General features: G+C 38.7%; 1 protein-coding gene across 2 annotated transcripts in view; it reads left to right on the top strand.

Moving 5' to 3' along the window:
* Window positions 1–3,388: 3,388 nt before the first annotated feature.
* The window catches only part of LOC138821166 (mitotic checkpoint serine/threonine-protein kinase BUB1-like), a 44,866-nt gene continuing 25,473 nt past the window's right edge, over window positions 3,389–22,781 (top strand). The window contains exons 1-10 of one of the 2 annotated variants that reach the window (XM_070013248.1): window positions 3,389–3,459; window positions 9,972–10,031; window positions 10,113–10,251; window positions 11,432–11,628; window positions 14,596–14,639; window positions 15,864–15,964; window positions 17,601–17,653; window positions 17,739–17,923; window positions 19,260–19,411; window positions 21,910–22,139. In XM_070013248.1, the coding sequence (XP_069869349.1) occupies window positions 3,434–3,459; window positions 9,972–10,031; window positions 10,113–10,251; window positions 11,432–11,628; window positions 14,596–14,639; window positions 15,864–15,964; window positions 17,601–17,653; window positions 17,739–17,923; window positions 19,260–19,411; window positions 21,910–22,139 (1,187 nt within the window). In that variant the 5' untranslated portion in view covers window positions 3,389–3,433. The remainder of the gene's footprint in view (window positions 3,460–9,971; window positions 10,032–10,112; window positions 10,252–11,431; window positions 11,629–14,595; window positions 14,640–15,863; window positions 15,965–17,600; window positions 17,654–17,738; window positions 17,924–19,259; window positions 19,412–21,909; window positions 22,140–22,781) is intronic. The other variant, XM_070013249.1, reaches the window with a different exon arrangement.

Genomic DNA, 22,781 nt, shown 5'->3' with positions numbered 1-22,781 from the left:
TCTATGTGGAGTCTTTTGAGGAACCTCCATACTGCTTTGCAAAGTGGTTGAGCAAGTTTACACTCCCACCAACAATGAAGTAAGGTTCCCTTCTGTCCACATCCCCTCCAGCATCTGTTGTTATTAGAGTTCTTGATTATAGCCATTCTAACTGGGGTGAGGGGGTACCTCAATGTTGTTTTGATTTGCATTTGCATTATAGCTATAGCAATTGTCAATGCCACCAGAAATATTTGAGAGATGACTATTTTCCTCATAAGAAATTATAACCCTAGTTTTATATTGTTCAAGACAATTGGAACAAATAAATATGGATTAAGCCAAAATGGCTAGTTGATTAAGATTTCACAGAACACCCTAAAGAGTATTAGAATAATTGGTAGTCCCCAAAATCATTCATCAGTTTTCTCTATTTTTTGTAACTATTCTAATTATAAATCTTCAATCTTCAATGATGTTTCATGCACAATGTGCAAGTCATGCATCTACTACTGCTACTTTAAATGGTTGAATATTTCCCAGGGAAAAGTGTACCTACAGTTATTTGCTTATCTCACATCAGCAAACATAGAGAAAAGCAACAGTGTCCTCTTCTAAATCTTGTACAATCTTAGACATCATGTGACACACCAAGACTGATCAAGAATTAAGTCACAAATTGTATAATGCTAAAGAATAAAGCCAGAGACATTTTTTTAAAGATAAGCAGACTTCTTTTTTCAGATCAAGAAACTGTCACACTAGAGTTTAGGTCACTTGCTACCTCTTAGAAAAGTCAAGGTTGAAGTTGATTACCCTATAATGGCCTAGTTTAGTTCTTCTAGTACGTTTAGAAAATACAGTGTTGGAATGGCAGGTCACTGAAAGCCTATATACAAGTAAAAATACTTATTTACCCTTATAATAAGTGACATATTTATTAGAGTCATTTTCGTTATATGCAAATTGACTACTGAAGTTAGCCTAGAAGGTAGATTTTGGCAGAAAGAGAGAATTCTAGGCATATGGTTCTGCATCTAACACACTGAGGGCATTTCATAGACATAGCTGATCAGCTGACCTCACACAGATCACACCAAATTTCCCCTTACCCTCTGGCAAATGAAGCAACAACAATGACAGAAATGAAAGGGAGGAAAGGGCTACTGAAGTGACACTTATTACCTAATAGGCTCAGAAGTTCTGTGGCAACTGCTGTACTCTCAACACAGGCCTGAGAAAAAAGGCAAAAGAAAACAATGGTTAGAATAGATTAAAGTTCAAATGTGGTCAATGGCACAAGTTTCCAAGCAGTGAGATTTTATAAAACAGACCAACCCATTTGCCTGCCCCTAGTGTCTTCTGTTTATACTGATCTCTGTACATGGCCAGTGTTTCAGAATTTCTTCATCAAAATGTCAGGCTATCTAGAGGGTCTCCATTCAATCCTGTTATATAAAGATAATATAATATTTTTGTAGAGGGGGGTGGTGGGAGAATCATTCTAGACTTAGGAAAACAGCACATGAAACTTCTTTTCAAAAAGTTCCTGAAAAACATAGTTATCATATTTAAACGAGTGTCTATGACAAAACCACTGCTTCTTAAAGACAAATGCAAGGGTATAACTGGGTTTAAATCCAATAGCATGTAGTTCTGGACAAATGCAATGCCAAGATTTCCTAATTCATTCTTGATTGAAACATTTTAATTCTGGTGACAGTAGAACCTAGCACTTCTCTAAAGATCCCAGAATGATCACTGTCTTCATAAGGCTCACAAATCAGATACTTGTGTGGATCCAAACTGATCACTGTTATGGGTGCCAGTGGCTTACAATTGTAATTCTAGCTACTCAGGGGGCTGAGATCTTAGTGTCTCTGGGGCAAAGCCAGCCCAGGCAACAAAAGTCCATGAATTCTGACCTCCAATTAACCAGCAAAAAGTTGGAAGTGGGGTGTGGCTCAAGTGGTAGAGGGCCAGTCTTAAATGAAAAAACTAAGGGACAGCACTCAGGCCCTGAGTTCAAGCCTCAGGAACAGTGTGCACGAACACAGGTGCGCATGCATGCATGCACGCACGCACACACACTCACACACAATTATCAACATGCTAGAGAAATTCTGGACTCTGAGAGCATGAGGATTTAATAAGGTATTTAAGAATTTTAGAGGTCTAGGAGCCACATCATCAGGACCTCTTTCAAAAGGGAAAGTCGTCACAAAGAGCTCTTTTTTTACTTGCATTCTCCAGAGGTCCTTAGGACAACCTTGAGAGCTAGAATGGGAAGTTATTAAAATCCAAGGAGCGGAGACTGCTTGATTGAAGTTGAATTCCTTTTCAACACACTGTTAGGACACGTAAACACATTACACATTTCTTCTTTAGATGTTCAGGTCCCTAATTAAAGTATTTATAATTCCTAAGAGTTTGGTCTCCAGAGTGCCTCGTCCTACAAAATATGTTGAACTTTCACATATTCCATTACCTGCCCAAACTCATCACTCCAAGACACACACACACACACACACACACACACACACACACACACACACACACACACACACACACACACACACTCAGATCCATGACATCAAGTCCCTAAGTCTGTAAGAGTCCCAGCCCCTTTCCTTTACAGGGAAGCCCCTGCCCGGGCTGTCTTCGATCCAGGAACCTCAGACCTCAGCCTCAGCCACCCTCTCCCTGGCCTATCTTCCTAAAGGATACTCCAGCATCTCCCCTGGCTTGACAGACTGGACCATCTGGATTCTTTTGCATCTCTCTGTGAACCAGACACAGCCACTGCAAACGGCAGGCAGAGGAGGCCGCTCTGAGGACCAAAGGCTGTCTCCAGATACCTTCCCAGGACAAAATGTTAATCCTAGGATTGTGCAAATCCATTGCACTTTGGAGAGTTTTCCTTTTTTGGGGGTGGGGGGGGGGTCTGGTCGTAGGGGCCTGAACTCTGGACCTGGGCGCTGTCCCTCAACTCTTCAGCTCAAGGCTAGCGCTCTACCACTTGAGTCACAGCGCCACTTCCGGCTTTTTTCTGCTTATGTGGTGCTGAGGAATCGAACCCAAGACCTCGGGCATGCAAGACAAGTACTCTACCACTGAGCCACCTTCCCAGCCCTGGAGAGTTTTAAATCCCTACTCCAGAACCAAGGTTCGCGCCCCCTGGCGGCGCGGACGCCCGCACTTCCACACCTTACCTCAGAGGTGGCCCGGTTTCCGTTCTATCCCAGGCCAAGAGCAAGTGGGAGGACCTTCCAGGAGAGGGAAGGCGGGACCTGGTCTCCCGGCAACGGCCCCAGCGATTGGCCAGCCCGTCTGCAGTGTGTCCAATAGCCAGGCGTCTCGCCAACGTTCGGCGCAGAGTCTGCGGCTGCGCGGGAGATTCGAATAGTCTTCACGCAGCAGCTGGGCCTGCTGCCGTCCCCGCGTCCTCCTCGCCATGGACAACCAGGAAAATGTATTTCAGTAAGTCCTTCTGGAGGGGTGGGAGGGATGCGAGGGCGTCGCCCTCCGCCGCAGGCCCAGCGTCCCACAGGTTGTGTGCTGGGCTCAGCTCCCAGCGTCCCCTGGCCTTCCCCACCTCCTTCACCCCCCGGCTTTGGGTTTGTGGCAGCCCGGCCCACCGCTCCCTAGCCCGGGCCGCTTCCGGAGCCATTCGTGTGGTGGGTGCCGCTCCTGAGGACACCCCACCGTCGCCGGCCTACCTGGCTGCCCCGTGACCGTGTGGGGACGGGACGAGGTGTGAGGCCGAGAGCTCTTGTCGCTCGTCCGTGAGGACCCAGGTCTGGACAGACGCCTCGGTGGCAGGAAAGCGCCGCCCCGGTGCGATTTCGGCATAACGAAAACTATAAAAGTAAATCAAAAATGCTGACCCCATCGGAGCGAGAATTCACCCCGCTCTCACACCCATCGAGGGTGTGAGAGAAAAAAAGGTTTGCTTATTGTCGGATCATTCCTGCCATTTTCCTCACCTTTTGTTTTTGTTTTTGTTTTTGTTTTTTTCCCGGTCGTGGGCCCTGAACTCTGGGCCTGGGCGCTGTCCCTCAGCTCTTCAGCTCAAGGCTAGCACTCTACCACTTGAGCCACCTTCCCAGCCCTTCATCACCATTTTTAAAAGTTCCACGATAGTTTTATAGCTTAGGTGACTGACCCAGCCTGTGATTTAAAAGCATGCAAAATGGTTTAATCATGTGTGGTAGGAAGTAAAACGTGTGTGTGTGTATTTTAAACATCTTTTGGGGATCTGAGAACTAATATAATCAAAACAAACATTTGTTTAGGTCTTTTACGTTGTCTTCAATCAGTCCAACAAGGAAGGCATTCTCTTTTGGGAGTCCACCCCTCATTTAAAGGGAGCCCAACTTTGGTTTAGAAAGGCAATCTGCCAGATCTATTTCGATTTTTTTTTAAAGCTAATTTGTTCTAATGAACTGACTGAAGTTTTAGCTGGTGTTAGCTGTTTTCCTAGGATGTGGTTGATGTTGAGAGCATGATCTGTTTATTTTGAGCAAACTTGTATCACCCATTTTTGGGAGAAAGGTTCTGACCTTATAGGGATTTATCCTGATGTAAGAAGGCATGAGAGATTCAAATTTAGAAGTAGGTTTAGAAAAGTATTCCCCAGGAACTTTTTATACTTGTCTATTCTCACTTCATCCTATATAAACAACCTTCTAGTTTTTCAAGTGTTTGTTTTTGAAAATATATTTTTTAGTCTATCTATGTTTGTGTAGGTGTGTGTACATTTCCTGTCTTTATCTCACATCAAATGTAGCAGAGAAACATGGCATTTTTTACCTTCGAAATAAATACACACATTTTTTTAAGTTTTACAAATTCACACAGCATTTGGGCTGTTAATTTGTCTTTTGCTATTACAAATAGTGTTCCAGTAAAAATATTATGCATATGGTTTTTGGCATATACACAGGTGTATCTGATTTCTAGATTTCCCAAAGTAGGTTTACAGTTATCACCTTACCCACTGTTTCAGTTACCTGAAACATCTGTGGTCTAAATATTTTAAATGGAAGAACCCAGAAATTTCTTAAGTTTTAAACTGGATGAGACTAAACATAAGGCTTCCTTCCCGATGGCCCAGCCATCCCACTCCTGGGCATTCACCCACATGACCACAAACCAGGCTGCCCTGAAGCCAACAGCCCAACCATGTTCATTGCAGCACAGTTGACCATAGCTAAGATCTAGAATCAACCCAGATGCCCCTCAATGGATGAATGGATCAAGAAATGTATGTATGCACAATGGAATTTTAAGCTTCCATCAGAAAGAATGACATCGTGACATTTGTAAGGAAATGGAAAGACTTGTAAAAAATTATACTAAGTGCAGTAAGCCAGACCCAAAGAAACGTACATAGATTTCATGGTTTCCCTCATTTGTAATAATTAGAATGTGCCTTAAAATATACAAGTAAATCCAATAGATAGTAAAAGACAAATAATTACATTTGGACCTGATTAATTATACAGCACTTTAAACAGTCACATAGTGAAACCAAAAGGATATTCTCAGGAGAGGATCGCAAGAGCTCATGTGCATATAGTCACATAAAATGATGCTTATCGAAATGAGTTCCAAGAAATGTAAATGAAGTTTTTATTAATTGTCCTGTTTGCAGTTATTTTTTTTCCTTCTGTTTATTCCCTTTGGTCACTTTGATTTCTGTACCCTTTGTCTTGTATATAAATTTATTTGATTTGGGGAGAAAAAGGGGAAGCACAGAAATGGTGGGACAAAGAGTGAACCAATTAAGCAGTGGTACTTAGTAGACATGGTTGGAATGAACTATATAACTTGGGAGGGGGGTCAGGAGGAGAAAAACTGGGAGAAAATGAGGGAGAGGGGGTGACATTGTTTAAAAAGAAATGTACTCATTACCTGACTTATGTAACTGTAACTCTTCTGTATATCACCTTTAAAATAAAATTTAAATGAAAAAAATAAATTGGACACTATTCTGTGTAGCCTGATGAAATCTTGCACCTTCCTGCTCTTTGCAGTTTAGGGAAATGACTCTTGACTCTGTGTACCATGGCCAAGTTCCTTAGTATCCTACCTATTGACTTAGTGGTATTCTATAGTGCCTTGTGTACATACGCCTTAATTTCCTAAATAATGATTCCAAAGCACAAGAATGTGATGCTGACAATTCAGATATGCCAAAGAGAATACAAAATTATGCTTCCTTGTAGTGGTGAAAAGGTGCAAGTGTTTGACTTAAGAACAAATGAATGAAATTCATAGTGTAATTGCTAAGATCTATGATAAGAACCTCTTATCTTTTCCATGAAATGGTGAAGGAAGGAAAAAGAAAATTTTGCTGTCATACTTACAAACTGCAAATGTTATTGCCATAATACATGATAAGTGCTTAAGATATAAAAGACATTAAATTTGGAGATGAAACACAGAACAGAAGATGTGTTCTGTCAGCAGTAAATTGTACCAGAGAGCAAAGAGCCTATATAACAAAGACTTCGGTAAGTCTTACCAAGCCATTCACACAACTAAGGGATGGCTAGAGAGATCCAGCAATAACTTAGGGCTGAAAAAAATATAGAATTACTCAAGAGACTGTGTCTACTGTGACAGAAGTTGTTCTGCTATGTTTTCAAAAGAGGTGAAGAAGTTGATTTGGGAAAAAGGATACCATCCCCAAAAAATCTTCAGTTGTGCTATTTTATTATTATTCATGTTAATCTGTTTCTATGCCTGATTTACAAATTAAGTTTAATTATACTTATGTATTTATCAGAAAAAGCAACACATAAAGGACACAATATTATAGTTCTACAGTTTCAGGTATTCTGTCAAAATTTTGAAACAGGTGAAGGTGGAGTGGATGGTTAACTCTATTGGCAGGTATTGAATGCACTCTTGCCTGCAAGAAAGATGTGAGTACCTGCTTCCTGTTACCTACTTTTCTTGCTCGTCTCACATTTTTTTTTCCCAATAAGATACATTTAGAGAGAAGTTGTACTTTGATAAGGTAGATTTCTCTTTTGAGAGAGTTTGAACTTATTTTCTATGTATAAAAGCTTGTAATTCAAGCCAGCTGCTGGCAGTTCACTGATCCTAGCTACTCAGAAGGCTGAGATAAGAGGATTATGGTTCAAAGTCAGACAAGTCAGGAAAGCCCATGAATCTCTTACCCCAATTAGCCACCCAAAATCTAGAAGTAGAGCTGTGGCTCAAGTTGTAGCCTTGAGTAAAAAAGCTCAGGGATAGCACAGGCCCTGCCTTCAAGCCCTAGGACCAGCACACATACATGTACACACAGATACACATAGCTTGTAATTCTTAGTGAAGTGCTTTTTTTGTCTTTTATGCCTTTAGTTCATTTTCAATTTTTAGAAATTCTTTTGTTTTCCCAGCTTGTCATTTCTCTTGTCTCTGGTGGTAGTTTTTTTTTTTTTAAACTATTATTTATCTGATGTGTACAAAGAAACTTTGTATTATCTTACAGTTGACTTTATATTGCTTTTTTTGTTATGATATCTGGATTTTGAGTCATGAGGAAAGTTGGTTTCATTTCTTTCTTTGGGGGGGGGTCCAGTCGTGGGGCCTGAACTCTGGGCCTGGGCACTGTCCCTCAGCTCTTCAGCTCAAGGCTAGCACTCTACCACTTGAGCCATAGCTCCACTTCCAGCTTTTTTCTTTTTGCTTATGTGGTGCTGGGGAATCGAACCCAGGGCCTCAGGCATGCAAGGCAAGCGCTCTACCACTGAGCCACCTTCCCAGCCCCTGTTGGTTTCATTTCTGTACTAAGGTGATATCTAGAAGAGAGTGAAATTTAATATTTTCCCTCTGTTTTTAAGGTTCCTTAATTTAGTCTCTGGAATAATTTGATATAGATTTTTGAATAGAAAAGGTATAGACATTTCATCATGTACAAGTCCATGAAAGTCTCAAAAGTACCACAGGACTTATGAAATGGTAACATCTGAATACAACACCTTAATAATAACAAAATTTCTTTTTCAGAAAGTGTCACAAAAAGAAGATGAGGCAGTTAAAAAGCATCAGAGGTCAGCTGTTGACCTCATATGGGATTGTGGCAAATTTCTGTTACAAAAATGTTGCTGTGCAGATCTATAGTTTCTTTGAATAACTCAGTATGCCAAAGAAATATATTTTTAGGTCTCCTGTAAAATATTTTAATCCCTTTTAATAAAAAAGAAACACAATTTCTCATAAAACCAGTTCGATCTGTAATCCCCACCCTACTTCCCCCTGAAATGTGCATCATGTGCACTTCTGTTACCCTGGCCCAATACCACCCACCACTGCAACTCTAGTCCATCCTAAGTGGTTCTCACCTCCATTCCCATACCTCTTAGAGGAAAAAAGTAGACATTTTAAAATGAATTTGTAATTGTCACTCTGCTTTCTCCTGCTCATCACATTTAAACCACACTGATTCTATTTCTGTTCCTGGAAGTAGCCAGTTCCTGAAGTTCTCTCTGTTTGACCATTTCCCTCCTGATAGTATGGCTGCCTGACTTTGATCTCATGTCATCCCCTTCAAGAGGCAGGCCTTTCCTGACCACTGTATCTAGAAAGACTAACCCTTACCACACTCTTATCCTCTTCTCCTGTTTGGTTTTCTTTGTTCATTTGTTTGCCTCAGCATCTGAGTTCCCAGAAAAGTTTTGTTTTGTTTGGCCAACTTTTTTCTTTTTCTTTTTCTCTTTCTTCTTGTTTTTTTTGTTGTTGTTGTTGTTTGTGTGTGTGTGTGTGTGTGTGTGTGTGTGTGTGATTGTGGTTTGAACTCAAGTCCTTATGTTCACTAGGCAAGTGCTTTACCACTTTAGCCACACCCCCAGCCCTTTTTTGCTTTTAGTTATTTTCAGATAGGATCTTGTGTGTTTGCCTGTGTCTGACTTCAGATTATGATCTCTACCTCCAACTCTGAGTAGCAGGCATTATAGGAGTGAGCCATCGTGACTGGCTGCAGTTTAGTTGCTTTTAAAACCTGTAGTTGGGTATATGGAAATAAGAGAAGCAGAGTCTTCTGAAAGCTTTAGTGACTGATGTACCATCACTGTGGTATGTTCTTCCTTAGGAGCAATGTGTTACCTTGGAGGCCAGGAAACTGTTAAGTTGTGGTGATCTGGCTATCACCCAAGTAGGTGTAAGCCTTCTTCCATCTTGTTCTAGCCATTCTTCTAGGAAGCAAATGAGAGGTCTGAGTAGGATCATATCTTAATTCTACTGTTAGGAAGAGAGCAGCAATCTCCCAGATTTGGCCCCTCGAGGCTGGGAAGGTGGCTCAGTGGTACAGTGCTTGCCTTGTATGCATGAGGCCCTGGGTTTGATTCCTCAGTACCACATAAACAGAAAAAGCTGAAAGTGGCTCTGTGGCTCAAGTGGTAGAGCACTAGCCTTGAGCTGAAGAGCTGAAGGACAACACCCAGGCCCAGAGTTCAGGACCCATGACTGAAAAAAAAAAAAAAAAAAAAAAAGCTATGCCACTGGGACCAGGTGAAGGAGAGGCAGGGATAGAGCTAGAGATGAACTTTCATCAGGAAATGGCTTCTGAGTTTTCTTTTTCTTTTTTTTTTTTACTTCAGACTTTATTATGAGAAGTTAGAGATAAGAGTCTTATGGACTTTTCTGCCTGGGCTGGCTCTTAACTGAGATCCTCAGATCTCAGCCTCCTGAGTAGTTAGGATTACAGACATGAGCCACTGGCACCCAGCTTGTCCTTACTTTTTTTTTTTTGGTCGGTCATGGGGCTTGAACTCTGGGCCTGAGTGCTGTCCCTCAGCTCTTCAGCTCAAGGCAAGCGCTCTACCACTTGAGCTACAGCGCCACTTCCGGCTTCTGAGTTTTCTAACTACTTCTGAGTGAATGTTGTTTCAAATTTTATACTATAGCATTTGGGTTGATAATTTGTTTTTTATGGTGAGATTATCTTTAGTATCTCACGTATGTGCCTTTCACTGTTCTAGAATGTTCGAAGCCCATATGCGAAACTACAAAGGCAGTGACCCACTTGAAGAATGGGAAAGGTCAGCATTTACTTTACTTTTTCCCTTGACACCAACTATATGCTATTCTACTGAAAACTAACATTATCTGTGTCTTTCTAGCTACTTGCAGTGGATAGAAGAGAATTTTCCTGATAATAAAGACTACTTGATACTGTCATTAGAACATTTAATGAAGGAATTTTTAGATGTGAAGAAATACCACAATGACCCAAGATTCATCAATTATTGCTTAAAATTTGTAAGTATACTATCAGATGGCTAATCAGATCAAAATCATGTTCTTTTGTTTTGTTGTGTTTTGTTTTTCCCTAGATCTTAAGATTGTTTGGTGCTGGTATTTTATTTAACTTCCTTGTATCCAGTTTTTTTTTAATTTTATGGGTAGAAATGTTTATTTTAGAAATAAAATGCACTGTATTTAGACAATGATTTAATTTTAAAAACATAGTCTTTATTTCAAATCTGTAAGTGTTCCAGCATGAGACAGAAACTGAAAGCGTAAAACAATAGAATGTATGTTGGCTAAGAAATGTTTGGTGAGGGGAAGATAAGCAGAAACTCCTAGGTACTAACAGGGCCTCTGGGAGCAAATTAAATTTATACAATAATGAAAACTTTACCTCTCAAAGACTAAATTTAGTACTAAAAAGATAAGCTAGGTCAGGCTTTAAGAGGTTGGGACAAAGCGTGGAATAAAAGCTTGAGGCATGGGCTCTAGTAATAGAAATCACATATGGAGTGAATAAGAGTAAACATGAACTTTTTCATTAAGTTATAAAATAAGCCCCTGTGGAACTTGAACAAGCTCAGATTAAGAGAAAAGTAATATTGCATGTAATAAAATTATCAAAGACTCACTAACTTGGAAAATAGTGCAGATAATTTTAAGAATATTGAATGTTAAGGAAAGGAAAGAACCTAACTGTTTGGTTTGCTTTCAGAAGTGTACACACCTTTACCTATGCAGTGTCTATCCTCAGTCCTTTATGAGGACTGAACAGTGGAGGGCTATCTGGATTTTGGACCTGACGTATACTAATAATTTCATTGTCTATATATTATTATAGATTGATTTAGTGTTCCTAGTGTCTTTATTTACATACTTTTATGCAGAGTAATTACATGTGTTTATGAAATGCAGTATGATAGATATTTCAATATATATATGTAATGTGTAATGATTTGCACAGGCTAAGTACATATCCATCACCTCAGTTGCTTATCATTTCTTTGTTTTGGGAACATTAAGAATCTTCTCTAGCTATTTTGAAACACAAAATTATCCTGTTACTAGGATATCCTGCTGTTACTCATTATTAGAAGTTTCTCCTTCCCTGTCCAACAGCCCATAACCTGGTAACCTCTTCTCAGTCACCCCACCTCACTTTTCTTATATGTTTTTGGTTGGGTTCCTATAGGCTGAGTACAACAATGACCTCCATCAGTTTTTTGAGTTTCTGTACAACCAGGGAATTGGAACCCTGTCATCTCCTCTGTACATTTTCTGGGCGGGACATCTAGAAGCCCTGGGAGAACTGCAGCATGCCAGTGCTGTTTTTCGGAGAGGAATTCAGAACCAAGCTGAACCTAGAGAACTACTGCAACAACAGTACAGGTAGTTTCAAAATAAGAATGGAATATTTGCTTTTAAAACACTTATGCTATTGGAAGTGATACTGTGTCTCAAAGTAGTAGAGCACAAGCCATGAGCAAAAGAGCTCAGGGACAGTGCCCAGGCCCTGAGTTCAAGCCCCACAATCAACAACAATTAAAAAAAAAAAAAAGAAATTTGTGCTATCCATTTTAGTGGGAAATCCTTCTTGTGGGAAATGTGCTCAATATAGAGTGTATAAAGAAAAGAAATTGCCCAGAAATATTACTGTTAACATTTTGGTGACTTCTAATAACTTTTCCTTTTCCTATTTGTCTTTGTTTTTATGTGTTTAAACTATAAATCGTGCTGTATGTGTACTTGTATATACTAAGCTTTGTATTGCTCTTAAGAAAGTATGGCCTTTTAAACAACTTATAAAGTACTTATAAAATCTGTCACAGTTATGTCATAGGTCATTTACATCATTTTAGTTTTTATAAAGAACAACCTTATTTTAATGTTTTTCATTACTCTAACAGAATACCACAGACTGAAAGAATATAAAAAATAAAGGTTAATCAGCTAATTTCTGGAGGCTTGGAGGTTTCTAGACAAGGAGTAGTCTGTGGTGGGCTCTTTCTTGCTGGTAGGGACTTCACATGGCAAGAAGGGCACATAAAAGAGAGAGAAACTGGCTTTTATTATCCATGAATCTGTGAAAATAGATTAATCTACTCATTAGCAGAGCTCCCATGACCTAACCACCTTTGAACAGTGATCTCTTATAATGAAAAATAACTTTGAGTATGAGTTTTGGTGAACATCCAAACTATAGCAAATGCTAAATATCCAAAGGAACATACTGTTTTCCCCAATGATTTTTACTTATTCTATAATTAGATATATCTTATTTTAGACATTTATTAGTGCTTTTCTTTTTTATAAAAGTATTTGATTGTTTCCAATTCTTTTGATAAAGTCTAGAATTGGAGCTGTGGAGCCAAAAGGATCATAAGTTTTAAGGCTAGTGCTACATGTAACCACACTGCCTGTTTAAAGGCTGTACCAGTTTGTCACAGTTCTCTCATTAACAGAATCAGAGGCACTCTGTTTGCTGCATGCCCTGCCATCATTTAATATACTCCCTTTAAAAAAAAAAATACTTTGCTGGGCTGGGAGGGTGGCTCAGTGGTAGAGTGCTTGCCTTGCATGCATGAGGCCCTGGGTTCAATTCCTCAGCACCACATAAGCAGTAAAAGCCAGAAGTGGTGCTGTGGCTCAAGTGGTAGAGTGCTAGCCTTGAGCTGAAAGCTGAGAGACAGTGCCCAGACCCAGAGTTCAGGCCCCATGACCAGCAAAAAAAAAAAAAATACTTTGCTATAGTTCTTGTACTTAAATATTTTTATTATGAAAAATTTCAAAAACATGAAAAAGAAATATCAGTATAATAAAACACCATTTAATGACCCATTGCAACAATGATACCCACAAGACAGTATATTGGAATTCAACTTTACAACTTTGGGGGGGGGGGTGGAATGAAAGAGGTGGGTGAGGGAAGGGATAGTGGGAGAACAAAGGAAGGGGTAACAATGCCCGACAAGATATGTAGTCATTCCCTTACTCATGTAATTGCAACCCCTCAATACAGCATCTTTACAATAAATAAAATTAAAAAATTAAGAAACCTCCATTTATTCAGCACATTCTTTTAATAATTATTAACCTTTTGTCATGTTTTTGCTGTGCTGAAGAATTTTAAAGCAGCTCAAGAGCAGCAGATATTTTGCCTCAAACTCTACCACATAAATATCTCCAAAAGATTATTTCTTACAACTCTTACTCCATAATCATTTAATAAAAATAACAATTCTTTAATATCTAATTTTCTGTCTTTCCTCATCATGTAAAAAGGTTTGGTTACAATTGATTTGTTTAAATTAAGAGCCAAGCTGTGTTTAGCATTTTCTTTTTTTTGGGGGGGGGGGTCCAGTCGTGGGGCCTGAACTCTGGGCCTGGGCGCTGTCCCTCAGCACTTCAATTCGAGGCTAGCGCTCTACCACTTGAGCCATAGTGCCACTTCTGGCTTTTTTTCTTTTTGCTTATGTGGTGCTGAGGAATTGAACCCAGGGCCTCATGCATGCAAGGCAAGAGCTCTACCACTGAGCCACATTCCCAGCCCTAGCATTTTCTTGTACATCTCTTCCTTACAATGTTCATATATACTCTTGCTCAGCTTGGGAACTATACATTTTTGACAGTTGATATGTAAAAGTGCCATGAAATGACATATCTGAGAACTTCTTATAGGCTGAACAGTATTAATCTGTCTGCCTTTTGAAGTTTTATACTTTCAGTTCTTTCTTCAAAACATTATATTCATTTTGTTCCAAATATTCATTGTTCCAAATTTGTACAAAATATCTAAAGTAGGAGTTCAAACACCCTGGGTTATATTTGCAGACTTCAGACATGGAAAAAGTATATATCTTATGTGGATTTGAGAAATGTAGACTTAACCTGGGCAAAAGGATGACTTTTGTGTGTGTGTGTGTGTGTGTGTGTGTGTGTGTGTATGCTGGTCCTGAGGCTCAAACTCAAGGTTTGGACACTGTCCCTGAGCTTTTTTGCTCAAGGCTAGTGCTCTACAACTTGAGCCACAGGCTCTACTTTTGACTTTCTGGTGGTTAGGGTCTCATGAACTTACCTGCCTGGGCTGGCTTGAAACTGTGATCCTCGGGTCTCAGCCTCCTGAGTATTATAGAATTACAGCCTCTGCTCACAGCAAGGACATTTTCTACTAGGTATTTCAGATATGAAGATACACTCTGAATTTTATTCCTTAATTTTGAAGCAACTCAAATTCCATTTTATGTTCTTTTTCATCCTCAGTGTTCACAGGCTTATATTTAGTTTCTGTTTGAATATATGTATGTATTCAACTTTAAATTTATAATCTACATTGACATCTTTTCTACCATCATTTAGGTTATTTCAGGCTCGCCTTACTGAAACGCGTTTGCCAGCTCAAGGTAAATAATCCTTTCTAAAAGGTCTAGATTGTTAATAATTGAGTCTCTTAATTTTCACTGATTTTTCTTTGTCTTGAAAAAACAAAAATATATGTCTACTATTTAATGAAAACCATACTCTACTGTCTTGGGTCATGGGGATAGCACTGTAATAATAATAAAGCCTATAAATAGCCGTAGGACCAAGACTTCTGTCTTATTTATCTTACCACTTTAATAGAGCAAACTTAGAAGCAAAGCTTGATGTTTTCATTCTGTTGCAACAAGTGAGACGGGGAGGTAGTTAAAAGATGTTGTCAGAGCGGGGCGCTGGTCACTCATGCCTGTAATCCTAGCTATTCAGGAGGCTGAGATCTGAGGATCATGGTTCAAAGCCATCCCAGGCAGGAAAGTCGGTGAGACACTTATCTCCAATAAACCACTAGAAAACCAGAAGTGGTGCGGCACGTGGCTCATGCGGTATAGTGCTTGCCTTGAGCTGATGAGCGCAGGGACAGCACCCAAGCCCAGAGTTCAAGCCCCACGACTGACATACATACATACATACATACATACATACATACATACATACATACATACATACATACATACATACATAAATGATATTGTCAGGCATGGTAGATTACTCCTGTAACCTCAATGATTTCAACACTTGCATGGCCAAAGCAGGAAACTGAAGTTTGAGCAACATAGAGATACTGTTTCAAAAAGTAAAAAGTTTCCAAAAAAGATTCTAGACTCTGTTTCTAAATTACATCTATGTGTATCTATCTATCTATTTAGGAAATATGATCCCTTTTTTTCCTATACAAAAAAAATTATGTGTTTTGTGGGAAGGAAGGTGATATGTTTGGTGTGCGTTTGTACTGCGGCTTGAACTCAGGGCACTGTTTCTGAGCTTTTTTGCTCAAGACTAGCACTCTATCACTTGAGCCACAGCCCCACTTCTACCTTTTTGGTGATTAATTGAAGATAAAAGTCTCAACCTGCGATCATTAGATCTCAGCCTCCTAGGTATGAGCCATTGGCACTCAGCAAGGTTTTATGTTTCTTTTTTGGGTGTTTTTAATTTATAGGAAAATTGTTTGTATAATATTTGGATTTAAAAAAGGTTTTAATTCCATTTTCTGAGAAAAATGTGAGTGCATTGAATGAACGAGCAAGGGAATGTATTATACAGTAATTTAATATTTTTTCTGTATTTTGTCTCCTCTTCTCTCATAGCTGGAACCTCAGAACCTCTGCAAAATGCCCAGATTTTAAACCAAGCAATAGCATCAAAATCAAGTCCAGAAAAAAACCCAGCCTATGTTTCTAAGAGTCAGGTAATAAAGACATTTTTAAGTTGTATGAAAACTAGGAATGTACTAACCAGACCATTTTGACTACTCTCTATATCCCCTTGGGCATCTCTTTTCTTTGACCTTGACTCCTGTCACTAGACCTTCGTGTAGCTTCCTTGGCCTATTGTCATCTACTCCTGGTCAACTCATATTAGCAGTCATCAGACCCAGGGATCCCCACCACACAACTCCTGTCCTCACTTCCTTATCTATCAGTGGCTTTCTCTCTCTCTTCCAGTTTCTTTCATTGTCCAAAGAAATCCCTATTTTGAGTCACTTCTAACTGGAAGTTACTGAGCCTTGCTAAAAAAAATAAAAATTGTTGGTGTTCATAACCTCAGCCAGGACTCTCCTTCCAGTGTCCCAGCTCACTCATTATGTCTTGTGTATCTGTTAGGTTTCCCAGTTCACCCTTTAAGGCCTAATTATAGAGATTTAAACATCTTTTCACTCTTCTCTAGACTTCTTTTTGCTCTTCTCAAACTTGGGACCTATCTTCCTTTAACTTTATTCTTATGCACTGGAAAAAATACTATTTCTTCAGCAGCATAAAATGATACCTTTTCATCTGCCGTCAGCACCAACCAATAAGTGTAACTTTGTCTTTCTCTGCCATGCCTGATTTTTATTCCCATGGAGCTTTTTGCCCTATCAAGAATTCCCCTTTCCTGCTGGCTTCTCAGCATATGAAAAAAGCTCATCCTTCCTCCTGAGCATCAGGTTTCTAGCATCTTTCCTCTTCATAGTACAAACACTCTGACTGAGCTCACCTAGGATCTCTTGAAATTTATCTAACAGAAGTTTTACTAATGTGACACACTCCTAGTCTTGATAGGTAGTACACCCTGTCCCAATTTATATACTTGCCAATAGGTCTCATACACATACCTGCCAGCCTCATTATACTCTACTGCCCTGGCTGCCTGTGTATTTAGATGGATAGGATATATAAGAAACATGCAGTAAATATTTCCCTCATGAATGAATCTTAGCATTGAAAACTTTTTTGTTGTTATTAGTGGTGGATTTTTTTGTTTGTTGTGTTTTGGGCAGTACCAGGGAACTCAGGGCCCTGTGCTTGTTAAACAGGTGCTCTATCATTTGAGTAACACCTCCAGCACCTATTTGCTTTGTTTATTTTTGAGATAGAATCTTGCTTTATGCTTAGGCCTTCTTATGCTACTATTTTTGCTTCTCCGTGTCACTGAAGATGATAGGTATGCACCACTGTGCCCAGCTATTGTGCTTCCCCTGTAGCTGGGATAATACTGCATGCTACCCTACCTACCCATTACTTGAGAAGGAGTCTTTCAAACCTTAAGGTCTTCCGGTCTCTGTCTCCAAGTGTACTAGGAATTATTGAGGATTAACATAATTGCCCAGTTTTATATGTTTTGTTCTTGGTGAGTTTTTCATTAGAAAAAGTTATGATAGTGTTGCAAACTAAAGCTTCAGATGTTAATGATAATATGAGCACATGTATAAATCTATTTGAGTCCAGGCCCTTCCACTGAAACATTTTCATATTGATTTGTGCAATAATATTGATTGACTTGGGTTTTTTGTTGCTGTTGTTGTTTTTAGTAAAGGTCACTTATGTTTGTTTTCTGTCTCTTAGAGTTCTGAAGTTTCTGGAGCAATATCTTCAGCTTGTAACAAAGAGCCAAATATGCAAGTATAATCATTGCTCTATTACTTAGTTTCCTTTCAGAGTGTAAATTTCCAGTATTGTAAATGTTGTCTTTTTCCCTTGTAGGGAACAAAGGGTACTCATGATTTCTAAGTCACAATGCTCTGCACACTCATCTTCGGCAGCCAGCGCTGATGTGCAGCAGGTCGTTATGTACTGCAAGGAGAAGCTTATTCGTGGAGACTCAGAATTTTCCTTTGAGGAGCTGAGAGCACAGAAATACAATCAACGAAGGAAGCATGAACAATGGGGTACTTGTATCTCATATTTTGAGTTATTTGTATGTCATTTAAAATAGTAATTGCATTTTTGATCAAATAATTGACAATGCTGACATATTGCAGAAAATGTGTATAGCTTATCTGTAAGAGGCTTGGAAATCTTTGCTAAGCATAAACATGGCAGCCATGCTTGTATGGTGACTCAGTCCTTGTCTTCGCAGCATTGCTCATGTAGAGAGAACACTGCACAAGAATCTATGTCATTAAGGTTTTTCAGTATGATCTGTGGATTTGTACTTCTGTACAGTAATTCGAAATTTGCTGGCCCACTTACTTAAACTGTAAAAATATTAGATTGGGAATGAAAGTTCAGAAGAGATTTTCCTAGTTCTTTACCTACTTTAAACAAGTGAAACAAAAGGAGTTCTCTGATCAATGTGCCATATTATTTATGGCTATAGAGAGGGCTAAGTTTAGTTCCTCACTAATGTACACCTTAATAGAGTTGGCTCTTATTATAACAACATAGACCCTAGGAAAATGAATCTTCCACTCAAGATTCTCTACTACCTACATGAGACTATAACCATTCTGTGAGAATATTATTTATGTTTGATCAACAACCAAGAGAATGATCAATTCCTACTTCATACAGGACCGGACCCATTTTGAGCTCTTCATAGATAGGTGTAAGTCTCCAGTCAGGCTATGGTATGGCCAAGTAAGCTGATCATAGTGTGCTCCATTGGAGAGTTTTTTTTATTATTATTATCTTTAAGCAGTTATACAAAGAGTTTTCAGTTCAACATGTTGCTTGAAGTTTGTCTTTGAAAAACTGAAATGAAAAATCATTTTCAAAGTCATGATTGCTTATAAAAACTATTGGGTATTATACTGGGCTACTACCAAATAATATTGTTGATCACCATGTCAATTCTTTACAACTCATATATGCCCTGAATATAATAGTAACCATGGTGATAATAAATAAAGGTTATAATTAAAAGGTAAATACATGGGCTGGGAAGGTGGCTCAGTGGTTGAGTGCTGGCCTTGCATGCATGAGGCCCTGGATTCTATTCCTCAGCACAACATAAGCAGAAAAACCTGGAAGTGGCACTGTGACTCAAAAGTGGTAGAGCGCTCGCCTTGAGCTGAAGAGCTGAGGGACAGCGCCCAAGCCCAGAGTTCAGGCCCCACGACTGACCAAAAAAAAAAAAAAAAAGGTAAATACAGTTTTCAGTGCTCCAACTTAATAAATATGACCATAACAATGCCATCTTAAAATAGGACCTTTTACTCCTTTTATATATATTGTTCTGAGGACCTGGATTTAAGCTTTGTAAACAAACTGTCTTTTCTAAAGTAAATGAAGACAAAGATTATATGAAGAGCAAGCAGGCTAGTGCTTTTGAAGAACAATTATTAAAGCAGAAAATGGATGAGCTTCACAAAAAATTGCACCATGTCAGGGAGCCATCCCACCAGGACCCGTCTGCTTTTCAGGAAAGGTGTGAGGTATGTCCCTGTCTTTTCCAGTGAGGATTGTAACCCACCTGGTGGTGTTTGTAAGTATTGAGTATTAATTTAAAGTTCATAATGTTTGCTTAATCTTTCACATAATGAATACCTGTCCATGAAAAAGAATACTGTGATAATCAAATGCCTTCTTTGAGAATATTTTGAAATTATTTTTAAAATATAGCTAGGTGCTGGTGGCTCACGTCTATAATCCTAGATACTCAGGAGTTTGAAATCTAAGGATCACAGTTTGAAGCCAGCACAGGTAGGAAAGTCCATGAGACTCTTATCTCCAATTAACCACCAAAAAAAGCCAGATGTGGAGCTGTGGCTCAAATGTAGAGTAGTAGCCTTGAGCACAGAAGGTTAAGTGACAGTACCCATCCCCTGAATTCAAGCCCCAGGACCCACAAAAAAATAAAATAAATATATATGTACATATATATATATTTATTTTAAATCTAATAAAATGTATACCTCAGATATATTTATTTAAGCCTGTATCTTTTTAGGAAGAACATTTGTTAGTAAACATGTGTATACATGGATATACACACATATATATGTGTCAGTGGATGTTCTTCATTGCTACTGCTGTGGTTTGTGTTTTGCTGTGACATTTCAGCTTAAAGAAAACATTTCTGCTTTTTTGAACCTAGCACGTCTTGTAGGGCTTCCACTTGCATAGAGATCCAACGCATATTAAAGTACAGTCTTCTGTCACTCCTTACAGAAGGACACATATGTCCTATAGCAGCTGTTACAAAGCAAAGCATGTTGTAGTGAGCACGCTTGTACATATGATACTTTTAGTCCATAGTATCCATTACACCCTCTTTTGTAGTCTACTAGTCTAGAGTCTTCTTGAACAATTCTCCAGATACCAACCTCCCATCTCCTTTTCAGGTGTAACATGAAGATAAATAGCTGTATCTACCTACAGTAGTGGTTTTTAAGGGTGTTTTTTTTTTTTTTCTCAACAGAAATACTTAATGCATTCTAGAGACCAGGGAACCCCTAGACCAGTCCAGCAGCTATTTAGGTGTTAACATTTCTCTGAGGTCTGGTTGAGAGTAGATTATAAATAATATGCTTAATCTTCTGTCCTAAGCCAAAAGCTTTATGGAATTTGTCTATACAGTAGTATAGGGATATATTTTCCAAATGGGTTGACCAGTGTAGGCAAAAACCTTATCAAAATTCTCACATGCCAAATCTTTATATTTGAAGAATCCATTTCTAAAATATATCCTTATTTTTGTCAATAGAGCTCTTTTTATTATTTTATACTGTATATTTCCTATAGTTTTCTTGTTCATTTTGATATCTGGTATAGTACATCTCTGCTTATTCTTCTTAAAAATATTTACTCAGAATTGAATACTGGTAGAACATCTGTAATCTAAAAAATCTGAAATCTGAAAAGCTCTAAATCTGAAACTTTGAGCATCATACATAGCCAGCTAGCACTGAAGTTTAGAATTTCAGAGTATTTTGGACTTCAGATGTGTGAATTAGGGGTGTTCAACTAGTAAGTCTAAGCAAATATTCTAAAATCTGAAAAATTCTGAAATACTTTGAGTTCCAAATGTTTCAGATAAGGGATTATATTATGATTCTTTATGATTCTGTTAGGTGAGAAAGTGGTATAAGTCATTTTCTTACCCTTTTTGATGACTAGGAAGGATGAACTTCTTATATTTTGTCCATTTTTCTGTGAAATAACATTTTTACCCTAGATATTTGGTGTTTGTTTTTATTTTGTGGGGTTTGAATTCAGGACCTGGACAGTGTCCCTGAGCCTCTTAGTGCTCAAGGCTAGCTCTCTAACACTTGAGCCACAGCACTACTTCCAGTTTTTGAGTGGTTAATTGAAGATAAGAGACTTAGGACTTTTCTGCCTGGGCTGGCTTCCAACTATGATCCTCAAATCTCAGCCTCCTGAGTAGCTAAGATTACAGATGTGAGCCACCAGCAACCAGCTGTTTTGTTTTTGTTTTTGTTTTCTGATTTTTTTTTTAACAAGAATACTTTGAATTAACCCTCTGTCTTTAACTTTGTAACATTGCCTAGGTTCTGTGTACATATAGTAGAGAAGCAAAGGTTTTTAAGTATAGAGCTTGTTACCCTTCCCATAAATAGCCTATTTATTGAATAGAAAATGGCTGCCAAGGGTATTTGAGCAGGACACAATTGTGAGCATTTGATAACATTGATTCGTTGGTCAGTTTCTCAAATTAAGTAGAGAGAGGGAAGATAGTTTTAAAATACTGATATAACGCTGTTTATTTTCTTGTGGTTAGAAATTTGAGCTGTGGGCTGTGTCCATGCTCAGAAGCTTGTAGCAGGCTTCATTTTAAAATAGCTGAAGTGGTAAGGTGTGCTTCAAAGGGAAAGAAATCTATACAATATGCTTCAGAAAGCTCTAGTGCCTGATTAGTAACATCCTGGTTTTTTTTTGTTTGTTTTGTTTTGTTTTTTGCTTGACATGATAGATCATTCCAGCATGTATGGGGCCAAGTGTAGACTTCCAGCAGGAAGTGAGAGCTCCAAATCTTCCAGCCATCAGTCATCAGTCCTTAAAGAACTCAGAGAACCCTAAAGAGCCACCACCTGTTGTCCCTCTTGCAGCAAATACTATTACTGCTACTTTGGTGTCCCCAGCCATCAGCCAGAGTGTAGCTCCTCCTGTTCCTTTAAAGGCCCAGTCAATGACAGACTCCAGGTAAGCCCGAGGTAGTCCTGAAGGTATCAGTTATTTAAATGGCATTTGTCAGTCTCTTTTCATGATCCACAATATCAAGAACAGTATTTGAAAATGAAGGATTCTTACTTTTTAAAAATAGTTTTGGGAGCAAGTATGTTGTTAAAAAATGCCCCAAATCTGTCACACTTACTTTATGACATGCTTCTTTAGAAAAGTTATTTCATTTCACACTTTTCTCTTGAATTATAATTTCCATTTCTTTGAAACCTAAATCTCTTACATTTGAAAAATATACAGCTGCAAACTGAACTTACCTTTAACTGAGGAACTGCAGATGCTATTACTATCCAGATAGTTACTTGCCAGTTTTTCTTAGTCCTTCTGTCCTCCCACTGGAAACAATTTGGTATCATTGTCCATGACTATATGCCAAGATTTACCCTCACATTGCTCTGAAGGTCTTCCCCCCAATTTTGCAGAAGTTTTCTACATTGCAGAAATTGAAAGTTCATATCAGGTTTTTGTTTTACATTTTCATCTTCAATAATGCAGCAGTCTTTTAACTCATGATTTGCTAAGAATGTGTAAAATTCAAATTTCTTAAGATGTTTTAGTTAACATTTTAAGGTTCCTTTATGGGAATTCTAGAAGTATTAGATG

Source organism: Dipodomys merriami, unplaced genomic scaffold (assembly GCF_024711535.1).
Source record: "Dipodomys merriami isolate MVZ:Mamm:240054 unplaced genomic scaffold, mDipMer1.0.p SCAF_90, whole genome shotgun sequence".
Taxonomy (NCBI): Eukaryota; Metazoa; Chordata; class Mammalia; order Rodentia; family Heteromyidae; genus Dipodomys; species Dipodomys merriami.
The sequence above is the reverse complement of the archived record's forward strand: the minus strand, read 5'-3'. Positions and strand labels throughout refer to the sequence as shown.